We start from the raw sequence: 20,905 nt of genomic DNA, 5'->3' as shown, positions 1-20,905 counted from the left end.
CTGAGGTGCGTTGCTCCCTCTCGACTTGGCAGCACCGACCAACCCCCCCATAATGAATGGCCCAGTCCAGTCCAGCCCAGGCTGACGATCCAATCTCCATACTGAAGCGAAGCACAATTCAACCTCCATCTTGTCTCCTCAACTAACGACATATTCTCCACGCCCGTTATATCGGCTTCACTATCGATCGCTTTATCGGCTGTATAATCGATTACTGCGATCCATCACTATCGTATACTCGAGAACCTTAATATCTCTCCTGGCGCTATCGCGATCCATCGTCCGTCTCTACCGTCCTGAGCTTCCATAGCTCGTATACGCGATCATGGCGGCTGATGAAGGTACTTGGAGCCCACATCCGATATTCTCTATCACACAAAGCTGACAGAACAGCGCCAAACCTGAACCTATCCCCCGAGGAGAAGCGCACCTATGGACAACTCTTCCGACAGGCCGATTCAGACAGTGTTGGTGTCGTTGTCGGTGAAATTGCTGTCAGGTTCTTCCACAAGACAGGTTTAGACTCCCGTATTCTTGGCGAGGTAAGTTGACGATATAAATGATCCTCCTACTGACTTGGAATCAATGCTGATACTTGAATTAGATCTGGCAGATCGCCGATAAGGAGAACCGAGGTTTCCTAACACCAGCTGGCTTTGGTATCGCCTTACGACTCATCGGACACGCACAAGCCGGCCGCGAGCCCACACCCGAGATCGCCCTCCAACAAGCTCCCCTTCCTCGCTTCGATGGCATCGCTCCTCAAGTTACAGGTGCCGGTGGCATTCCTCCGCCTCCGCCTGTTCCCGTCAGCTCGCCGCCTCCCCCGGCCGCTCTTCAAGCCCAGAGCACCGGCGGGCCGATCCGCATCCCACCCCTGACTCCTGAGAAGGTCGCTCAATATAGTGGTTTATTCGAACGTCAACCTCTCCAAGGCGGCCAGCTTCCAGGCGACCAGGCCAGAACCATCTTCGAGAAGTCCGGCCTACCCAATGAAGCCCTAGGAAGAATATGGCAGCTTGCCGACACCGAGCAGCGTGGTGCTCTTGTTCTGACAGAGTTCATTATCGCTATGCACCTTCTTACCTCCATGAAGACAGGAGCCCTCCGATCTCTCCCTAGCGTCCTCCCCGCTGGCCTTTACGAGGCTGCCTCACGCCGTGGTCCTGCCTCGCGTCAATCTTCGACTGGTCCTGGCATCTCAGCCATTCCTCGACAACTTAGTGGAACAGCCCAGGTTCGCACAAACAGTCCTCTCGGTCGTCCTCCCATGTCTCCTCAACAGAGCGGTGCTAGCGACTGGGCTGTGACACCTGCCGACAAGGCTCGATTCGATCAAATTTACGCCGACCTTGACAAGGGGAACAAGGGATATATCACAGGAGAGGAGGCTGTCACTTTCTTTAGCCAGTCTAACCTTCCCGAGGACTCCTTAGCCCAGATTTGGGATCTTGCCGACACAAAATCTCAGGGTCAGCTTTCGCGAGACGAGTTTGCGGTTGCTATGTACTTGATTAGACAGCAGAGAAGCGGCCGTTCTGTCCCTCTACCAACTACTCTACCGCCCAATTTGGTCCCCCCCAGCATGCGCACCCAGATTCGACCACAGACTGCTACATCCGCCTTTGATCCACCTCCTCCACCTGTTGTACAAGCTCCTCCTCCCGCTCCTAAGTCGGCTTTGGATGATTTGTTCGGCCTTGAATCAGGCACTTCCAGCCCTGCACCCCCTCCCCCTGCTCAGGCCCCAATGTCAACAGGGGGTTCTAACGCCAACGATCCTTTCGCTGGTGGCTCTGCACTCACACCTACCTCTCCCGTTAAGCCATCTCTTACAGGAACGGGTGGTTCAAGCTTTAAGCCATTTGTACCATCATCCTCATTTGGTAGAGGTTTGACGCAACAGCCTACTGGTGGTTCAGCTGGTTCTGGCCAGAAGCTTCCGGCACCTTCTGCGTCCGAGGACTTGTTGTCAGATAACGATGAGGCTAGCAAGAACATCTCAGGGGAAACCACTGAGCTTGCAAACCTTTCTAACCAGATCTCGTCTCTCTCCAAGCAAACCCAAGATGTGCAGGCCAAGAGGAATACCACTCAAAATGAACTGAACCAGGCCACGTCTCAGAAGCAAAACTTCGAGCAGCGACTGGCCCAACTGCGCACCCTTTATGAGAAGGAGGCGCAAGATACTCGTGCCCTTGAGGAGCAACTCAGCAATGCACGGAAGGAGACTGCTAAACTTCAGTCTGAATGCATGGCGCTTGAAGGAACTTACCGTGATACCCAGACGCAGCATCAGCAAGTATTGGCAGCTCTTCAGGCGGACCAACAAGAAAACACCAATCTCCGAGAACGGATTCGTGTAGTCAATGGAGAGATTGCGCAGCTCAAGCCTCAGATTGAAAAGCTCAAGTCTGATGCTCGCCAGCAGAAGGGACTGGTCGCCATCAACAAGAAACAGCTGTCCACTACAGAGGGCGAGCGTGATAAGCTAAAGGGAGAGGCGGAGGAGCTCACCAAGAGCATTGAGGATCTTCGGCTGGCAAACACTGGCTCGCCAGCATCTGCTTCGGCTCAAATTGCAAGCCCAGCTGCCTCGACCTCCAGCGCCAACAACCCCTTCTTCCGCCGTACCGCAAGCACTGATATTATGGGTGCATTTGCTTCTCCTCCTCCCACCAAGAATGTCTCTGATAAGTCTTTCGACGACGTCTTTGGTCCCTCATTTCCACCCAGCGCCTCGGCTACTCCTCCACCACATCCACAGACCTTGTTCAAGCCCCAGCATACTGGTGCCTCGACCGCTAGCGCCGGTTCCTACAGTACCCCTCCTGCCGCGAGCTCTCCCAAGATGAGCCGCCAGGCAACCCTTGCCGCTGAACCCCCTGCTCCCCCGGAGTCAAGGCAGATTAGTTCCAGCTTCTTGCCTTTCCCTGATCATACTGAGTCGCTCTCATCCTCTCGCCAAGTGTCACCCCCTGCTTCACGTGCTGATGACCCTCTCCATGGTTCAGTTACTCCTGTTCCCGGTGACATGAAGGCTGCTGACAGCCCTGCCGGTGTTCCTGGTGCTTTTCCTGGCGACGAGCTTGACAAGTCCGATGTCAAGGACGTAGCCTCCGCCTCTGACGATACTACCCGTGATACTGTAAAGGAGGAAGCACCAAAAGCAACCGAGTCTGCAGACCCATTTGGTGGTAACGATGAGGCCAAGGCCAAGGCCGACTTCGAGAATGCATTTGCTGCCTTCACCACAGCTAAGAACCATACCAAGCCTTCCCCTGAAGCGAACAAGTCGTCTGCTTTTGATTCGGAGTTCCCTCCCATTTCGGAGCTTGAGCGTGATGATGAGGAGGAGTCTGACTCAAGTAGTGATAACGGAGGCTTTGATGATAACTTCACACCTGCATCACCGCCCGCCAAGCCTTTTGGCGAGAAGGCAAACGTGGGAGAGTCACCTGAAGTGACTCACGCAGTCCCTGCTAGCACTTCACCACAGCCAGTTCAGGGAGCCACCCCTCCCTCAGAACCCAAGGCGCCCAGGTAAGTGGTCGATCATATTCAAATTGTTGATGTCAAGAGTTAACATAAAGCAGCACCGAGCAGCCTTCGTCTCCCGCAACCGTGACTGAAGCCACCGCTCAGAAGTCATCGGTTGATGATATCTTTGGGGCGGCAGCAACCGGAACTGCCCCTGCTTCGCAACAGCCTGCCCCTTCTAACCCCCCTCAGACCAAGGGTGGATTCGACGACTTGGATAGCGACTTTGAAGGCCTAGAGGATGCCAAAGAAGGCTCTGCTGATGAGGACTTTGCCAACATCTCTCGCTCCGGACTGGACGACTTTAACCCTGTTTTTGATAGCAGCCCACCCGGAAGCCAGACCAAGACGGAGTCCACTGCGTTCGGCAACGAGAGCTTCGACTTCATCTCTCACAGCTCAACTGGCGCTGCTCAGCCTGCTGTAGGAACCAACCAGCAGAAGGCTCCCGAGGCCCATGACTGGGATGCTATCTTTTCTGGTCTCGACTCCCCCAGCGCAACTGCTGCCCAGCCTGCTTCCACTGAGAAACCAGCGGGCGCTGAGTCCCATCCTGGTCAACAGGCTCTGAACCGCACTTTGTCAACTGAATCCGAGCATGATGACCCAATCCTGAAGAGCCTCACAAGCATGGGCTACAAGCGATCTGAAGCTCTCGATGCTCTTGAGAAATATGATTACGATCTCGACAAGGTTAGTTGAACTCGATCTACATAGAGGAAACCTTCTAACGTGTACAGGCGGCGAACTTTCTGGCTAGTCGCTCATAATAAACACAACAACAGAATTGTCTCGGATATTATCTTCTGAAAGAAGGGCTTAATGCATACTGCATACCTGTTTCCTTACTACTGTTTTTGTCTGCATCCTCATGATTCCTTTGTTGAATATTTTCTTGGCAGCGAGATTTTCCTTTTGCGTCTGGTCCCATTGGACATGGGCTTGTTCTCCTATCATCTATCATCTGTCCACACATTGTAGTATCATGAAGACTGCTTGTTTGCTTAAGCCTGTATTGATTTTGTCCTTCATGTTACATGCTTTGAGATTGCAGCTGTAGAGATGCAGTTTTGTGTCGCCGATATAATGATACAGATAAAGCAGACACCAACAAGTTACAATAATGAGTTATTCAAACAAGCGTAAATATCATTGTCGCTAAAAAGGCATGAAACGATGCCCATCATACACAATTGCAATAGCCATCTACCTTTTCCCATTTAAACGCAAATCATGACTCGTCTTTGGTTACTTTACCCTGCTCATAATAGTCTCTGGTCCACGCCCACTATCAATATTGGCAGCCTCCTTCTTGACCGCGCCGATCCAAGACCTCTCAAAGTCATCTCTTGACTTCAGTACAGCCTCAACCCACTGCAGATTCAGGTCCCAATAAGCCATCTTGAACGTCACGTAAGCGTCCACGATGGCATCGCGATCAGCTGTCAACAGACGCAAGAAGTGTTCTGTGACACGCCAGGTCTCCTTGATGGAGGCGCCGATATCAGGCGAAGGGAGTGTGCTGAAGCACTCGAAAGCCGTGGAGATGTCGTTGAACAGCTTGTCCTGAAATGGGTCGGTACGACGGAACTTTGCGCCCTTGTTGCGCACAGCAGATAAGTAGCGAACAAGTAGCTCCTCAGCAAAGATCTCAACGAAAATATCGACCAGTGAGTGGTGCAGTACATGGCGGTAGTCGTTGACGTACTCCTCGAATGTCACCACCATCTGCTTCATCGCAGTCGTTGAGTACCATCGAGGCGTAAAGAAATCAGGCATGACGGTACCAAAATCAACAGAGAATATAAGTTGAGCGAATCGGTTGATACACCATGTGCTGAAGTCGACGTAACCGTCACGCAGAGTATTAACTTCACTCTCGATACGTTCAAGGTACGCGGGTGTGACATGCTGCTCGACAAGACGACGGAAGCTTGAGAGGTACGCAAGACGGTTCTCGTCCTCGTTGTCGTCGATGCAGGCGATCTGGTCGTTTGCTGTAGCCACGAGCCAGTCCTGAAGAGCCTGGAAGCCCTCGAGCTCGGGTATCCTACCCTCCTCGTAGGGGATAGCCTCATCTTCAAGCATAGCCTGCCACGACTGCTGACGAGTGCGTAGACGGGCAAACATGGCGTCGATTACACCCTCGACAACATCTGCGCGCTGGGAGTTGGCAGCCGTGTCCACTTGCTCACGCAGCATTCGCCATAGGGCAACAAAGTTCTTGGTTCTGAAGTAACCATATTCGTCCTGATCCAAGTTTGAGCCCTCGACGTTGCGCTCTGCGAGATCGCGCTTCTCTTGTGCAAATATTCGGTCAATCCACTCATCAAGGAATTTGATGATGAGCTCACGAAAGTCGCGAACAAGCTCCGCTTCACGGTTGTCTATGACATGGGGTATAAGCTCTTCTTGCTTCAGACCAATCTTTGCCATCTTTCTATAGTACTTCTCCGGGAAGCCCACGATTTCCAAGGTATGTGCTGACGAAGCCTCGTTGCCATCTACCATACCGACCAGGAAATCGTGCATCAACTGGTGATATACGCCAGCGTATGTCTTTACGATGTTCCACTTCTTTGGCATAAGGTGCGACATTCCAACCTTGACGACGTTTAGATCGTTAAAATACCACTTCATGATCTTGTCCAACTTGCTCGGATCTTCGAGGAACTCTTCTTTTGCTCCTTCGAATTGTTGCTCGGCGCTGAGTCGAATAGCCTGTATGAATTTCTCCTTATAGCCACGAACCTTCTTAGCGCCGTCTGTGATACTCTGAAAGCGGGTTGCCATTTCTTTGTGATCCTTGAGAGCTTCCTGCAGTGCTAGGACACGCTGGTCGCTTGACTCCTCGGCCTCCATCACCACTGCGAATCTCACAACAAGCCCGTTGTTATCCTGGACAACGAGATTGATGAGATTCAGCGCAATGATGCCAACATGCTCATCAAACCAATCAATCGTGTCGTCTAGCCTCGAAAAGTAGTCCACCAGTGTCGCCTCAAGACTGTCGTCCTCTGCGCGTTGTATTTGCTCCATAGCGTCGTCGCGGATATTTCTCAATTGGGTAAGTTCGTAGTGGCACGGCAGCAGATTGGGCATGTTGTCGCTGTCCTCGTCATCTTCCCGAAGCATCGACTCGACACGCGATATGCGCTCGTTGAAGGTCTCGAGGTTGCGGCGCATGGTCTCGACGGCGCCAAAGTTGCGGTGTGCTTGTGACACGAGGTTGATGCTCGCAAAGTCCTTTATCATATTCTGTGACTCCGAGCACAGCTTGTCGATCTTGATCATCTCCTCTTTGATCATCTGGACCGTCTTCTGGCCATCGCTGAGCCCCGTCATACCCGATTGTGTCGTCTCAAGCTGCTCGCGCAGGCCGCTCCGGAGCTGGCCATCTACGGCGCCCTTTTTGCGTGAGAATTCTAACTTGAGCGCAGGTATCTTGTCGAGATCATCGGGATGCCGTAGCAGCTCTGAGAGCTTGGGAGCAGGTGTGTCGTCCATTGTAGCGGCGTCGAGGGGTTCCGCGCCCAATCAAACCATGATGCGGGGGTATCGTGTCTTTTATAGTGCTAAGCTTTTGCTGCTGGTGTCTAGATATTAAATTCGTCGGGCGTAGGTGAAGGTTGAAGCGAGTGTGTCAAGTTGGGCATGTCAAAGTCAATGTCGCTGGGAGCTATTCACTGTCCCTTACTGTAGGTCGTTCCATCATGTGGCTGACAGCGAGCACAGCCACTGTCTTCAATGAGAGTTCAACACCAACAACACTATCACGATAGAAAGCAACAAAGTATTTAAGGAACATTGGAGTAGAAAAATCGTATGTGAAACTTCTTATACAACTGATTCTAGGGTATCATTATAGTTACATCTTGACGAATTTATACCTGCTCAACCTTACTCGCTATCACTTCCAGAGCTACTCGTCTCATCATCGTCATCATCCTCTTCTCCAAGACTCTGTTCAGCAATTACATCACCTTCTTCAAGACTCACTCCCTTGAATTCAGTGTTGATGCCATCGTCTGACTCATTGCCCTCCCCGTCACTCCTGACCTCGCCCTCTTCTACGTCCTGACCCTTATTTCTTCTTTTGTTCGGTTTGGCTGGTCCTTTCTTTCCAGGGGGGTTTTTCCTCTTATTACTTTCTTGAGGGACCTTATCCTTGGGCCCAAGTGTGAAGGTCTCATGAAGGCTCTGATCTTGGTCAAGAACCCATATTGTTGGAAATTCCAGCACGCGCGTATTTCTCAGAACCTCTCGCAGGCAGTCTTCGGGGTCGAGTTTAGTGACAACAGAAGGCTTGTCCGAAGGGGTCCGGAACTTTGCGAGAAAGAATTGGAACTGCTTCTTCTGGGCTTCTATCTTTTCAGATGGCCACAAGCCTGGTTCTGTGTCGTTATGATTCGCCCAAGCACCTGTGAAGGGATCTTGGAGCGCAAATGACCCAGAGGACCATGTGTAGTTCATCAAGTCCTGCACTTGTCCGTCTGTGCCTGCTCGTGGGATCTTCTTGGCCTGTTGCCCTTTCGCCCTCTGCCGTTCTTCCAGTGAAGTGTGGTATGCTTCATATAGTGGCACATCGTCCATAACCTTCGACAACATCCGGACCTTCTTTGGCTCCGCATCGGGAAGATTCTCCAAAACCATCCACTCAACTTGCCAATTGATTCTGTTGGTTCGCCGATTGAGTGTAGTATGGTTCTCCTTCTGCCTCGCCATACCCAGCGGCGCACACACGATAGTGATGTTCAGCTTCCTCAATCGCGCAGCCAGAAACCGTTCAAAGGTTCTGCCTTTAGCTTCGCGTAGGACTCGTGTGACGAGAACCTTGCGCTTGCGCCCGTCTTTTCCAGGCTTCCATTTGACTTCTTGGACTGTCATCGGCCGCAATTCCTCCTCTTGCACGATACCACGCTCTTCAACGAGAAGCTTCTCGGCACGTTCGACAGAGCGCTCGATTCCATGGAGGAAATTATAATCATGATCGACACCGGCGGGAGTACGAAGTTTCGACGGAGCCATATAGGCTGTTGCGTCGCGTTCGCCGGAACATTCAGACCAGGCTTTGTGTTTCTTGATACACGCGAGGGAACAGGTTCGAGCACCGCATCTTGGGCATTTATATTTCGGGGCCGATATGTGACAGATTCCGCAAAGGGATGTTAACAAAGGATCAGCCATTGTAGATCGCGACAGTGAAGAAGTCTTGTTGAAGGAGTTGAAGAATGAGAAGAATGCGCTAACACTTTCAACGGTCATCGCTAACGGAAACTTTTTAATGGGGCTTTTCGCATATCTTATCAGTACACGTCAGGTCTAATTCAGTCTAGACTACCTAGGTACGGAGTAAAGGCTACAATAACTTACAAGTCTATAGAACGTGAGATTATAACGATATATTGCAGTATGTTGAGTACTTCACACATGATTAGAGACTAGGATAACATTCAAATGTGTTTCATTCTTATACCCCCCTTCAGCCAGGTAAAGGAGGAAGACTATACAAACACCGCTGCGTAGAAGAATACTCTAACATAATGAGAAGATGGCCGTCAGGCTTAACATAGGTATATGAGCTAAGCTGCTCATCAGATGAGGCAGAAAAATGGTAATGACAAAAAAGATATAAGGGACATCAAACGCCGAACCCGCAGGTTTTGATCCAAAGCTAGCCGCCAAATACAAGACAATTAAATCGAAATAAGCAAGAATTGAGAAGTTGACAAAAAAGCAAGGCTCATGCTCAGACGTTAGTTAAGCTGTTCAGGTATCCAAAACACCTCACTCAGCGGGTGCCGCCAAGAGCGCTGATCCTGGCGCCTGATGGCCTGTGCATCAGGGACTGTTGGTGCTGGAGCTGATGCTTAGAAACGACGCTTGTCTCATGTGTGACCCCTCCGTTGTCGCTTCGATTCTCCTCGAAGTCCTCTTCGTCATCCTCGACAATCTTGGTGGGGATCTCGTCTCTGAGGCTATACTGTTGGGACGCTCGCTCCGGAGTCGTAGCCGTAGAGGCAAAGGACATTGCTGTGCTGCTCCTGTTGGGAATGAGATCCGGGGTGGGAGGGATACTGGACGCCCTCCCGGACCGCGGCGCCAGGAGGGAGTCGTCTCCTGTTTCGGACGTGGCGGCGGAGTGGCCGTCATCGCTCTGGGTGGTAGAGAGGCTAGAATTCCTTCTACTAGAACTCCCTAGTTCGGCATCATGTGCCAGCTGGAGACCCTCAACAGCGGCTTGACATTGCTCAGCAATGTTTCGGACAATGTGAGCAATGGCGTCTGTCTTATCCTTAAGGTGACGATCGGCAACGTCGGTGAAGCTGGACGACGAGTATCGCTTGTTTCGGGGGTTGGGGCTGGGGGTAAGACGGCCAGGTTCACCAGCCTGTTGCGCCTCCTCCTCCGCTTCATCATAACCCTCCTCGATCTCATGGGTAAGGTCATCAGGCTTGGTGAGAGACTGGATGAGATGCTCCATGTGGTGGCTCTGGCCACCGATGAGACTCCGGAGATGAAGAACAACTCTGCGAGCCTCGTCACGCTGTCGCATGATGGTCATGTTGGTGTGCTGAAGCTGAGAAAGTTCCTTCTTGTTCCTCTTGCGCTCACGCTCAAGTTCTTCAGCAATCTCTTGTTGAAGGACAAGAGCCTCGAGAGCGTCATCACGCTGCTTCTCTGTTCCTGTGAGGCGCACAGAGAGGCGAGCGTTGTCATCCTTCTGCTGATCAATGAGACCAGCAAGGCGACGGTTCTCCCTCTTGTGTGTGTCGATCTTGACCTTGAGATCCTGAGTCTCCTTGGTGAGGGTCTCAGCGAAGGCCTGGAACTTGAGGAACTGCTGCTTCCAGCTCTCAAGCTCCTCGACCAGGTAGTTGTTACGCTTAGTAACCTTGTTGAGCTCAGTGTCCATGCGACCCTTGAGGTTGATAAAGTCTTGCCAAGCCTCAAGAGCATCGCGAGAGTACTGGTTCCTCTCACGAACAATCTCATTAAGATGGCGCATAGAAACCTTGGTCATGAGAGGCTTCTTCACGGATCCACCAAAGACGGCCTTGATACCGGTGTTACGTCCAAGCTTCTCACAGACGTGGTCCATAACAGCCATGACGGCATCCTGGTTCCACCACTCAGGATCCTGGATAGACTCAACCTCACCGCGCATAACGATGATCTGACCCGCAGGAACGAGCTTGCCACCACCATAAGCGGATCGAAGATGCTGAGGAACTCCAGAAGGAGTGACATCACCGTTGAGAGCTTGTGTAAGTCGTGTAACAAACTTGTTGCGCTGGCCGGGGGTGAGAGCAGTAGGAGGGCTGGAGGTAAGAACAAAGTTGCGATCGAGGTCAACAACCAGAGCATCGGTAGGGGCAGTGAAGAGCGAGCGACACTCAACAGTGATACCCAAAATGTAAGGGCCAGGCTCCTGAACCAGTTCCTTGGCGTGACGAGCGTGCACGACTGGGACGTAGAGACCACTCCACTCGTAAACTCGAACGCAGTATCGCACGGTCTCAGCAGCCATGGTGAGCATAGCAGGGTAGTGGCTGACGAAGATGATTCGGCGAGTAGGAGAGATGGCGGCTTCAATAACACCGACAATGTTGGGAATCGACAGACAGTTGAAAAGAGGCCACATAGCAAAGTTCTGGAATCCAGTAGGCGAAGATGGGAACTGGTAGCAGAGAGCGTAGTCCTTCATGTCAATGCGAACAAGATCGTTGAGGCGAGGAGCAGGGAAGCTCAGGATACGGGAAACTTCCTCAGCGTGGAACAGGTTGGTGGCCTTGTTCCAGTGAATCCACATACCTCTGAGATAATCTCCAAGAAGATTGTACAGAGGGTATCGTGAAAGGAACGACAGGCAGTAAGGGATCCAGTAGGTCTCATCGGGATTGTCGTAGTAGTCGCTCTCGGTTCTCTTGCGAAGGTCGCGAATTGTCTCGGCCCTCTTCTCGTCGGCTCGCGACCAAACGCGCAGACAAATACCGTAAAGAGTGTGAGAAGAATCCTGCTGGAGAACGAAAGCATGGTGAACACAGTGAGGCTGGCTTCGGCCTGTGCAGATCTCGACATCGTGAGGGAAGCAGGCCTACACAATAGTTACCAGTGGTTAGCTAAATGAATCTTTAAATCGTCAATAGGGTTTGTGTACGCACCCTCATAGCAGCGTGAAGAGCCCGCGCAATCTCATTATCCTGCTCGAGACGTGGGCTGCTGCCCAAAATCTCAGGGAGCCAGAACTGCCCAACAGCCCCTTTCATGTGGCCAATCTTGCCTTGGGCGGGCGCCGGAGCCTTGACCCATTGAGAAGGCTCACGGCCAACACCACAAACCATGTAGGCATGTGTCAAAGTCTTTGGAGTTCGCTGCTGAGGCTTCATGTTGAGAGTTGAAGGGATGGGCTGGGTGATGCGCGAGTGAAGCGAAGAAGTTCGGCTGGGGATCAGGAGGTTCTGATCAGCGCCCTGGTCGCGGGTGCTGGGCCTGCCATCGCGGTCGCTAGTCCGAGGACGGGTAAAGGAGGGATGGGTGTTCAAGGAGGGAGGCATTGTTGATAGATAGTGTTGAGCCTGGAAAGGCCTCTCGTTTTCCTTCGTAAATTCGGGTATCTTCGATGTAGTAGTTGTCGTCGGAATGACTTTTTTCGAGAATGGTCGTTATGCTCTCAAATTATGCTGTCTTTATTCCTGAGTTATACTGACTAGCAGGTTTGGTCAGTCCTGGAACTTGTCTTGGAGTGCCCGAATTACTTGAGGCTCCGCACCGCACTCAAGGCTTCATTCAATGCTCGAGTCAACCGGGCTTTGAATGGAAAAGCAAGGAAGAAAAGAGAGAGAAGATTGAAACTCGAGGAACGAGGGGGGAGATGAAGGAAAAGTAAAGGGAGAAGAGGCGAGAGAAGCCTTGAATGGGTGTAAGTCGGGGGGGTGAGTGGAGAACTAAGGAAAGGTAGGTAGGCCTACCTCTACCTACCTACAGCTAGAGCTAGGTACAGAGCCAAGAGACGCGAGACAGCTTCTGAAGGAATGAGGTCGAGCAAGTACCTATACGTACCGTTTTCAGTTGAATGGGAGCTCCCGTCCGTTGAAATGGAGCGAAAGTGGAGGAACAACAACGGCAGAAATGAACCAGAAGCACTCAACGAACAGGGCTTCAGCGGGCGAAATTGTGAGACAGATGGCGCACAAGGGGGGCTTTGATCCCCTGCCAGTCACTTTCTAGGTTGGGATAGGTACCGTAACTGGTTTCTCCTAGTTTGGTGCGCCGGGCATTTATCAGTAAACAAGGAGGGTAGGAACTGAAAACAATTGAGTCGTATTTGTCGGCGCAGTCATGCAGAACAGATAATGTGATTATGTGTAACCAATCTTTTCGCGTGTAAGTGAGTGACTGTGTACCTAGGTGAATATGCTGGTGTTGACTCTTTGTCACAGTCTCACAGACAAATAACTCAACGAAAATGAAACCCCTATGCTTCTAGATCCCTCCTTACAGTCAATAAACATCTTACACTACCCGTAGTCTACTTAGTGAAGCACCTGCAAAGTCAAGGCAAGGGGATGCTGTCCGTTTCTCAAACAGAACAGACGATGCATGTACCGGTACCTGACGTACCGTACCTACATTAGGGGCTAGATGAGGAGCTACAGAGGTCAAATCCCTCCACCCATTGAGGGGCCAGGATGCTGGGGCCGTCAGGGGCACTCTGCACGCCTTCTGCAGGGGTCATGGGTCCCTAGGTCCCGGGTACATGGCGGACAGCACGGCGGTATTTTTATTCATGGCGCTCAGCGTTGGACGCGACGTACCTACGTTACGACCCGTGAACGGACCTCATATAGTAGGTTCGGACGTTGTGATATTCATTTGGTTAGAGTTAACCAAGTCATGCAGATTTCTTTGCTTTGTTCTCGTCATCAGGGAGAAAGAAGTTCCATGACATGTCATAACTAACGTCTTTGTTGGCGGCTTCTTAGCCTCCAACGCCAACACCAACAGTCAAGTGGCGAGATCTAGAGTTCGAGGGGAACTCCTTTTCGGACCTAGAGTTAGTTGATTTGAGGGCCGGGGAAACTCAAACCACGAGAGACAAGCATTGCCATGTCAGGTCACGGGTACTTGACCTGACTAGAGCCGGAACACCTGGGTACCGGTCTCCAATACGTACACACACCCACAAACAATAGCATTGCGCCGTTTGTCGTTGAACTGACGTTGGAGTCCCATTGTCGCAGGGGCCAGTGCCGTTCTGTCATTTTGACAATGTCACCGAAGAATTGAACATGACATTTCTTCATACTTTTGTCAATTGGTTCCATATCCCCGACAGCGAGTGCTGATTGCCCGGGCTACAGTCACTTGCGTATCTGTTTCTCCAGTGACTATCACAGAAGCAGGCAAAGGCCATTGTCTCTGAAGAAACTCCATTCCTACAGGTTAAACATCTTCATCGCCCTAGGATAATTAAACCATTCCTGCCGTTTCTTCGAGTCGATCTGAGGTCTCTGATTCTTCTTCCATAGCGTGACCTTAGCTTATGCCCAGGGATCATCACCCCCCCCCCCTCTATCAACCCCGGCTTGAGAGATAACACAGCCAATCGCAATCGAGAAAAGTGAGCTCTGGTCCCCAACGTGGGAAATTATCTGTGGTTGATGTTGACTTTCAGAATCTTCTGATAGTAATGAACAATACGACAGTATCTTTTCTTCCCTGTGTGTGTGTGTGTGTCCGTCGGTCTGTCTGTGTGATGCAACATGAAGGGACAAAAAAGCAAAACGCCTTCTCGGAACCTAGTAACGGTCAAGTGATCTATCCAACTATCAACCAAAAAGCCAGACCAGATGAAGGAGGTCCAAGACGGACGGCGCGTGTTTGGAGTACAGTGACAACTTGAATTGAGACTTATTAATCGCACTAATTATGGAAATGAACAAGAAAACGACAACTCCGGCATGTCTTGTGTTACGAGACACAAGCATATCACTCTAATACCTTGCCTAGGTAGCCTTGCCTAGCACAAGTACATCAGACTCTAGCTAATTGCTTACTGTGCTCAATCAAGTTGGCATTGTTTCTCTCCAAAGATTCTATGATGATAGCAATGTCTGAAGTTTGCTCCGAAGCTTGACCTTCTCTGTCCAAGACGATGATAGGCTCAACGGGCGATGTGACCAGGCGCGGAAACGATCGACAGGGGTCCCTGGGCGGAGAAACGAAACAGGAAAGCCAATGCGGTCTCTGGCAAGCCCTTCAGGTTAGTTGAGGTCAATAGTCAATAGTCCAAGTCGTTAAGAAACAAATAACTTGGGGAGGAGGTGGTGATGTTTTCAGCTGTGGTCACGCCAAGTTACAGTACCGATAGGCGTTTGCATTTGCATCGTCCCCTGCTCCTCGCTTCTGTGCGGTATACCTGATGATGCATGCACTCTAGAATCCATCGCTGCAACGTCTCCACCACTTTTAGATTCGTCTGTCTGTGTCTGTGTGCAGACAGGATCGGCATTGCTGGAGTAAACACCAAAGCTCAATTCGAGCCGTTGTAATCTGCATATATTGCGGCAAAGCCACTGAATGCTGCAGATGTGTTTCAAATATACTCTGTACAGTATGTAAGTATAATTATCATCCAGGCACTTGCATGCTGGGGTAGCAACATTGATTTGACTTCCCGTTAATGGAACCCCTGAGCGATCAACAGTAGATCAATATCCACGAGGCGTTTCTTCAACGTGTCAGTGGCCCTTGGTTTTTTGAGGCAAATAACCTTACCGTTACTTGACGCCGCGTATAATAGATAACCGGTTTATGTATTTGAATCCCGCCACCAGTTCGTGGCAAGAAACGTTGAAGGTCTAAACAAAGCAACATTGGATCCTGGGCATTTATGCCTCGTACTTGATCCCTGCTGCAGAGACCCAGCTGAGGAAACTGAATAATAATAGCTGAATTATACATATATACTATGGAGTGCATACATATGTTGCATCAGGTGTCTATCTACGGAGTACTGTTTGTCTTGTCATCAACCGGCCAGAGGAAATGCCGTGATGGATATCTCCATTTCTTACAGCACTGTACTGTACCAGCTCCTTTCAGGTTCAAGCACTAATCATGAGCCAATGTCGCCTGTACATACATACACAAATTCTACCAAACTACCGGGCTTTTATCCACTCTCCCTGAAGTTGTGTCCCATGCTCATGACGCTATACGGCCGCCGCGCGTTTCATGTCCTAGATGGCGTCCATCTAGGCACAGCACCAATGGCCTCTGGGCCTTCAAGGCTTGACCTAAACAATGGCTTTGTTATCTCGGATTTGTTAGCATCTCTGCGTCTATTCGCTCACTATAATCATGTCCATCTCTTGTTGCCTCTCCTCCTGCTTACGATATCCCCGTTTCACCATGCGCCTCAAGGCTCAGGCCAAGAATCAGAATCAGATACTGCACTCGACTTGTCAATTGAGACATGTCATCGCTCATCTCGTATAGACCAAAAGCCTCTCTCATTCATCAACCCAGAGCAAAGCAAAAGCAGAAGCCAAGGCAATTAATTGTTATGCGAGGTCCTTACCTCATTCTCTTCTCCCCCGGTCCATGCTCCTTATCCCGTCCTCCTGATCCGCGTCTAATAAAAGGCCCATGTCCTTATTATTAGCCAGAGCTTGCTTTGCTTTTGCCTTTTGCCCTTTCTCCTCTGCTGCTGATGATGATATTTCTTTCCGTTACGCACTTACCCACGTGCATTCTGTGCTTTACTGTGCTCCCGGCCTGTCAAACTATACAGACGCCGAGATAGTCAATAGTCTAGTATGTCCGTGAACCCCGAGCGAGGAACATGCTCGCTTGGACGTCGGTCTCGTTTCGCTATAAGCGTACTACTTTGTCGATCCTCCTCTCGGTAATGCTAAAAATTCGACATTTCAGAATTTTCCTCAACTGCTACAGCTTATCCGTACTATTTCGCCGTTCATGAATAATGCTGTCTTGGCCTCTGGGAACATACATGGCTGTCACTTGTCAGACATAGCATCACATTCCGAAGAATTTCTCTGTTGGTTGAGTTGATCGAGTCAGGAAAGACTTGGGGTGTTTCTAACCCCTGAAGATAGAGCTATGCCTAGAATTATGCTTGTACAAACGAAATGGGCCAAGTAATCTCTTATGCAGCTTCCCTGTGCCTCGCATTCATAGTATGTACAATGCTCACCGACGACATAACATAGCATGTCTTATGATCATGGGTAGACCGCTCTATTGGGCCCAGCTGAGCTCCGTTGTTTCCGATGATGACATTGTTAATTCCCTTGTTTTGTCTTACTTGCATTGGCGTAGGAATGCTTGTTTGATGGTATCACGATCCAGGGTATGGTGTTGCACGTTTGCAACCAACTGATTCAGGCGCGTGGCACTTTGATTCAATAATTGTGTACGGATGCAGCTGCATACTCGACATGATTTATCATTATTCTGCATTTCCAATTTGCACTATTGTTCATTTGTACTGTCTCATGTGCGATCCCGAAATCCAGCAAACGTGCGTGTAATGTGGTATCAACGGTATGCCAAAGAACAAAACCGGGTATCGTGAAATGCCCAGACTCCAAGCCTCCCACGTAAAAGAACAGAAGAAAAACCAAAGCCCATGTTGTCTCATTCCTCTCGGGCCATAACCTCCGATACCTTCTTAACTGCCTCCTCGAGGTCATTCCCCAGATTCATTGCTCGAGTGATCAAGCTGATACGATCCAGCTTATGCCCCAGGCTTGAGGGAAGAACAAGTTGGCCTTGTTCCGCGGGGGCAGGCAAGACACCGGACTTTTCTGTCTTCGACTCGCCGTTCGCTAACCGGGTTGAGTTCGATATTTCTTGATCTTGTACAACCTCTTGGCGGCTGATGTTGATCCAGAACAAGGAGATTTCTTTCCCGCAGACAACTTCAAGAATGTCTTGAATAACTCGTTGGCTCGATATGCTGTTCGCCAGAGAAGCTGTCACCAGGATAGTGTAGCCCTGGTCTGCCAATCTTCGGATCTCATGAAGGTAGGCTGATCGATACTCTCGCTGATACGCATGGGCGCAAAATGGTCCAGCCATAATGGGACTGTCGACTATCTGGATCTTCTGGCCAGGGAGTCGTTCTTTGAGGTTCTTCACAATGCTTGTTTTCCCCGTGCCTGGCAACCCATTGAGGACCAACACTCTGCCTTTCTTGGGCTCATCCACGGGAGCCTCAACAGTAGCAGCACCGACTGCCATGTCGGCGGTTAATACGGATAATGGTTCTTGGTTATCCTCCATATTCTTCGATTGTATGTTATGGCCGTCCAAACTGAGAATTGGCTGAGACCCTGTAAGTCGGGAGATTAAAGACACTGGGTCAAAGAAAATCTTCGACAACAGGAAAGAGAACTTGTAGATTATTCGGTCCATTGTGAAAGGTCTATGCCCTCTATAAGTCATTTTTGATAAAGTTTATCGAAATCTAGCTTTGGAGAGTCGACGCCTCTTCTGGATATCTACCTATTTATTAGATTGAACTTTGAGGGTTGTGAAAACTCAAACGTGCATGGCCACTTGGAACCCACCGTGAAAGAAAGACAACTCAAGAACACCACAAAGAACAACTGAACGGAGGTGACTCACTGACGCCCCTTTGTCCCCTATGTCTTGCTGATTTGTTCTAACATCGAACAAATCACCAAAGCTCTGCTTTAGATATGGTTTATTACCGTATGTAGCGTATTGGTTACAAAGTTCACGACATCCTCTTGAACACAATTTGTTTGTGACAGAGTTAGGAGAAGTTAGTTTATGACTCACATCAAGGCACCTGCAGGTCACTCGATGAGTATTCGCTATAGATTCTACGACCTCTTTAGATGTGAATTGCTGACAAAACACCCATAGCTCACTGTGTTTGGCTCGAGGCTTGGGAATTTCTCTTGAGTTGTCCTCTGATGCATATTTTATGAGATTCAGACACCACCAATAATGGCTATGAATGAAAGTGAGATTAAACAAAGCTCAAGTTCTGGAAACCTTATGCTGGGCTGTATAACAAAGACATGTAGACATTCCAGCACCTCAAAATGAGGAATCGGGTATATAGAGAGTTTTGCGTCCGAATAGCGCTGTTGACTATGTACTGCCATGTATGAAGGTGATACAGGTCTGTCGCGATATCTATGTCAGGCCTGGTCCTGTTCTGCCTGCCAATCAACTGTAGAGTCGGAGCAGAGGTTGGATTCGCTGTGCGGTTGAACAAGCATCGGCATGATCGGACTAAGCTGCTTTACATGACGGATAGAACGCTGTTGCAGGCTGCTAGGAAACAGCCAAACTTCAATGACTTTGTGATGCTTTGCCCGCCGGCCATTGCCTTTAGAATATCACTAATCGTAACAGGCCTGCATTATCTAACCGATCAGATCTTGACTCTCCTTCCCCTGCAGCCCAAGAAGGACCCCAAAAACACTCCCGAGTAGGGCTCCAACTGGACACACCCGTCCCAAGTTTGACATTCGGCCTGTTTCAGTAATGCTCTTAATGTTCATCTTCATTTCCATTTCTATATCGATGCTCCCACTCTTCCAGTGTCAAAAGTTCCATAGGGATGCGCTCTCGTCTTTACATCACCCGTTTTTGTTTCTACCCATGCTTCATGTGTTGAAGGTTCTTAGCGCCAGCTACGCCCTTTTCCCTTACTCCTTGCTTTTTACCTTTCACGGAAACACTTGGCCGTGCTGCATTGGATGGAACCAGGACCGGTTGTCCGTCTTTTATACATCAATCGTCCGCCTTCCCCTTTTTTCTTCCAAACATCCAAGCTGTTTACCTTACTTTTGAACATAATATATGCCTCTGCTACGTCTTGAATTCCATGGTAATAGGTCAAGATCGGTATCCTCATGTATAGAGTGGGGCTCTTTACTCCTCTCATCAGCCATCCTTAACTCTACTAAGGTTTATCACCTTTCGTTGCTGAATTACTCGAGACTATTAATAGCATGTTCCACATGAGATGTGCTTTGCTTTAGATGGAAATGTGCTATGGCACTCGTATTAAGTCTCCTAAGCTCTATATACTCTTGTGCTAATTCCATATTGACGAAGTTGTTGGTAGGTTGTGACGGCATATGTTAAGACCAAGAATTGAAGCTTTGAGAACAACTCGAGTGTATGACATGAAGAAGATGGTGAGGGCTCGCATCCTTGAATTTTCTGGGTTTAAGAAGTGCATGTTGACTGTTGGCGAAATCTCGATCCCAAGGGCTGACGTTCAGCCAGACTCGGAATGGGGAAGACCCTTCGAATGGCGATCAAATAGGGTGGTACGCAAATCAACTGAGAACTTTAGAAGGAGTTCTACTTGATTTCTGCATACCTCAGACTGGTAGACGTTGTGGAGATTTCGACTGATAACGCTCCAAGCCCGTATATCCGCCAAGAGTGGCCACAGACAGTCAATGTCGCTCCAAAAGCCTTTGTACCTGGCAGGGAAACCCTTCTCCAGACTTTTCCATTCTGCATATGAGTCGATCTTCCCATCTTTCTCAATGTCCAGAACACCAACCATCCGGGCCAGATGGGTTGGTGCTTGAAGCATGACAGTTGCTTGATTCTTGGAAGAAATTCCACCCCTGCGGTTTTCCAACATTGACCTTGCTTGAATAAGCTCTTCGACCAAACCACACATTATGGCTCTGATGGCAAGTAAAACCTCCTCTTTCACAGGTGCCGGTTCTCCCAATATTTTCAGAACACAATTCCATTCGACGGCTCGGCAAGGGAGATTGCGGATCTGATCTCGCATATGTCTCGCGAACTCAGGTGACAAGGTGATGATCTCCGGAAGATCAGGACTCATACAAGTGTCTTCCTCGTGCTCAGTTCCGGAATGTGATCCGTCCATATCATCATCAACGTCGACGATTTCGCCGCTGAGGGCTTTGAGACAGCCTCTTGCAAAGGTAGCCAGGTCTTCAGTCCATGTATGGGGCCTATCTTCAATAGTAGGGGTAATCAGTCCAACCTCTTCATCGTCTGCCTTCTGCCGAGCCCAAAGACGCTGCATCATCTTGGAAGCGTCTATCATTCGCTGTAACTGCCCATGTCTTGTGAGATAGTGATCGATTTGTGCATACTGATCAGGGTAAACTTCATAGTCGCTTGAGACTTCCTCGAGAAGTCGAAGAGCACGGGACTCAGACAAAGCTAGTCGCTCGCGTTCGCCCAGTGTGGTGAACCACTCAGGGTGTTGGGCGATCAGGTCAAATTCGGCTGTTGTAATCGACTGGGGGCCTTCTAGTTTGATCAAGACGCTCTCCAAATCTGGCTCAATATGATCCAT

General features: G+C 49.8%; 6 protein-coding genes across 6 annotated transcripts; 1 reads left to right on the top strand and 5 right to left on the bottom strand.

Moving 5' to 3' along the window:
• Positions 1-325: 325 nt before the first annotated feature.
• On the top strand, positions 326-4,310 carry FTJAE_8700 (EDE1-like protein; the record flags this gene model as incomplete). Its single annotated transcript, XM_037355545.1, has 5 exons — positions 326-341; positions 394-542; positions 605-3,543; positions 3,597-4,233; positions 4,281-4,310. 5 exons carry the CDS (start codon positions 326-328, stop codon positions 4,308-4,310), a joined length of 3,771 nt encoding a protein of 1,256 aa, XP_037204236.1.
• A 478-nt stretch (positions 4,311-4,788) lies between these two features.
• FTJAE_8699 (transport SEC6) lies at positions 4,789-7,047 on the bottom strand (the record flags this gene model as incomplete). Its single annotated transcript, XM_037355542.1, has 1 exon — positions 4,789-7,047. One exon carries the CDS (start codon positions 7,045-7,047, stop codon positions 4,789-4,791), a length of 2,259 nt encoding a protein of 752 aa, XP_037204235.1.
• Positions 7,048-7,440: 393 nt separating this feature from the next.
• FTJAE_8698 (hit zinc finger) lies at positions 7,441-8,727 on the bottom strand (the record flags this gene model as incomplete). The annotated part of the gene is made up of 1 exon (XM_037355541.1): positions 7,441-8,727. The coding sequence occupies one exon, from the start codon at positions 8,725-8,727 to the stop codon at positions 7,441-7,443; it is 1,287 nt and encodes a 428-aa protein (XP_037204234.1).
• A 604-nt stretch (positions 8,728-9,331) lies between these two features.
• Positions 9,332-12,098, bottom strand: FTJAE_8697 (DENN (AEX-3) domain protein; the record flags this gene model as incomplete). Its single annotated transcript, XM_037355540.1, has 2 exons — positions 9,332-11,638; positions 11,706-12,098. The coding sequence occupies 2 exons, from the start codon at positions 12,096-12,098 to the stop codon at positions 9,332-9,334; spliced, it is 2,700 nt and encodes an 899-aa protein (XP_037204233.1).
• Positions 12,099-17,205: 5,107 nt separating this feature from the next.
• On the bottom strand, positions 17,206-17,985 carry FTJAE_8696 (chloramphenicol phosphotransferase; the record flags this gene model as incomplete). Its single annotated transcript, XM_037355539.1, has 1 exon — positions 17,206-17,985. The coding sequence occupies one exon, from the start codon at positions 17,983-17,985 to the stop codon at positions 17,206-17,208; it is 780 nt and encodes a 259-aa protein (XP_037204232.1).
• Positions 17,986-19,834: 1,849 nt separating this feature from the next.
• On the bottom strand, positions 19,835-20,905 carry FTJAE_8695 (uncharacterized protein; the record flags this gene model as incomplete). Its single annotated transcript, XM_037355538.1, has 1 exon — positions 19,835-20,905. The coding sequence occupies one exon, from the start codon at positions 20,903-20,905 to the stop codon at positions 19,835-19,837; it is 1,071 nt and encodes a 356-aa protein (XP_037204231.1).

Source organism: Fusarium tjaetaba (genome assembly GCF_013396195.1).
Source record: "Fusarium tjaetaba strain NRRL 66243 chromosome Unknown NRRL66243_c0000190, whole genome shotgun sequence".
Classification (NCBI taxonomy): domain Eukaryota; kingdom Fungi; phylum Ascomycota; class Sordariomycetes; order Hypocreales; family Nectriaceae; genus Fusarium; species Fusarium tjaetaba.
This window is presented reverse-complemented; position numbering and strand designations above follow the sequence as displayed.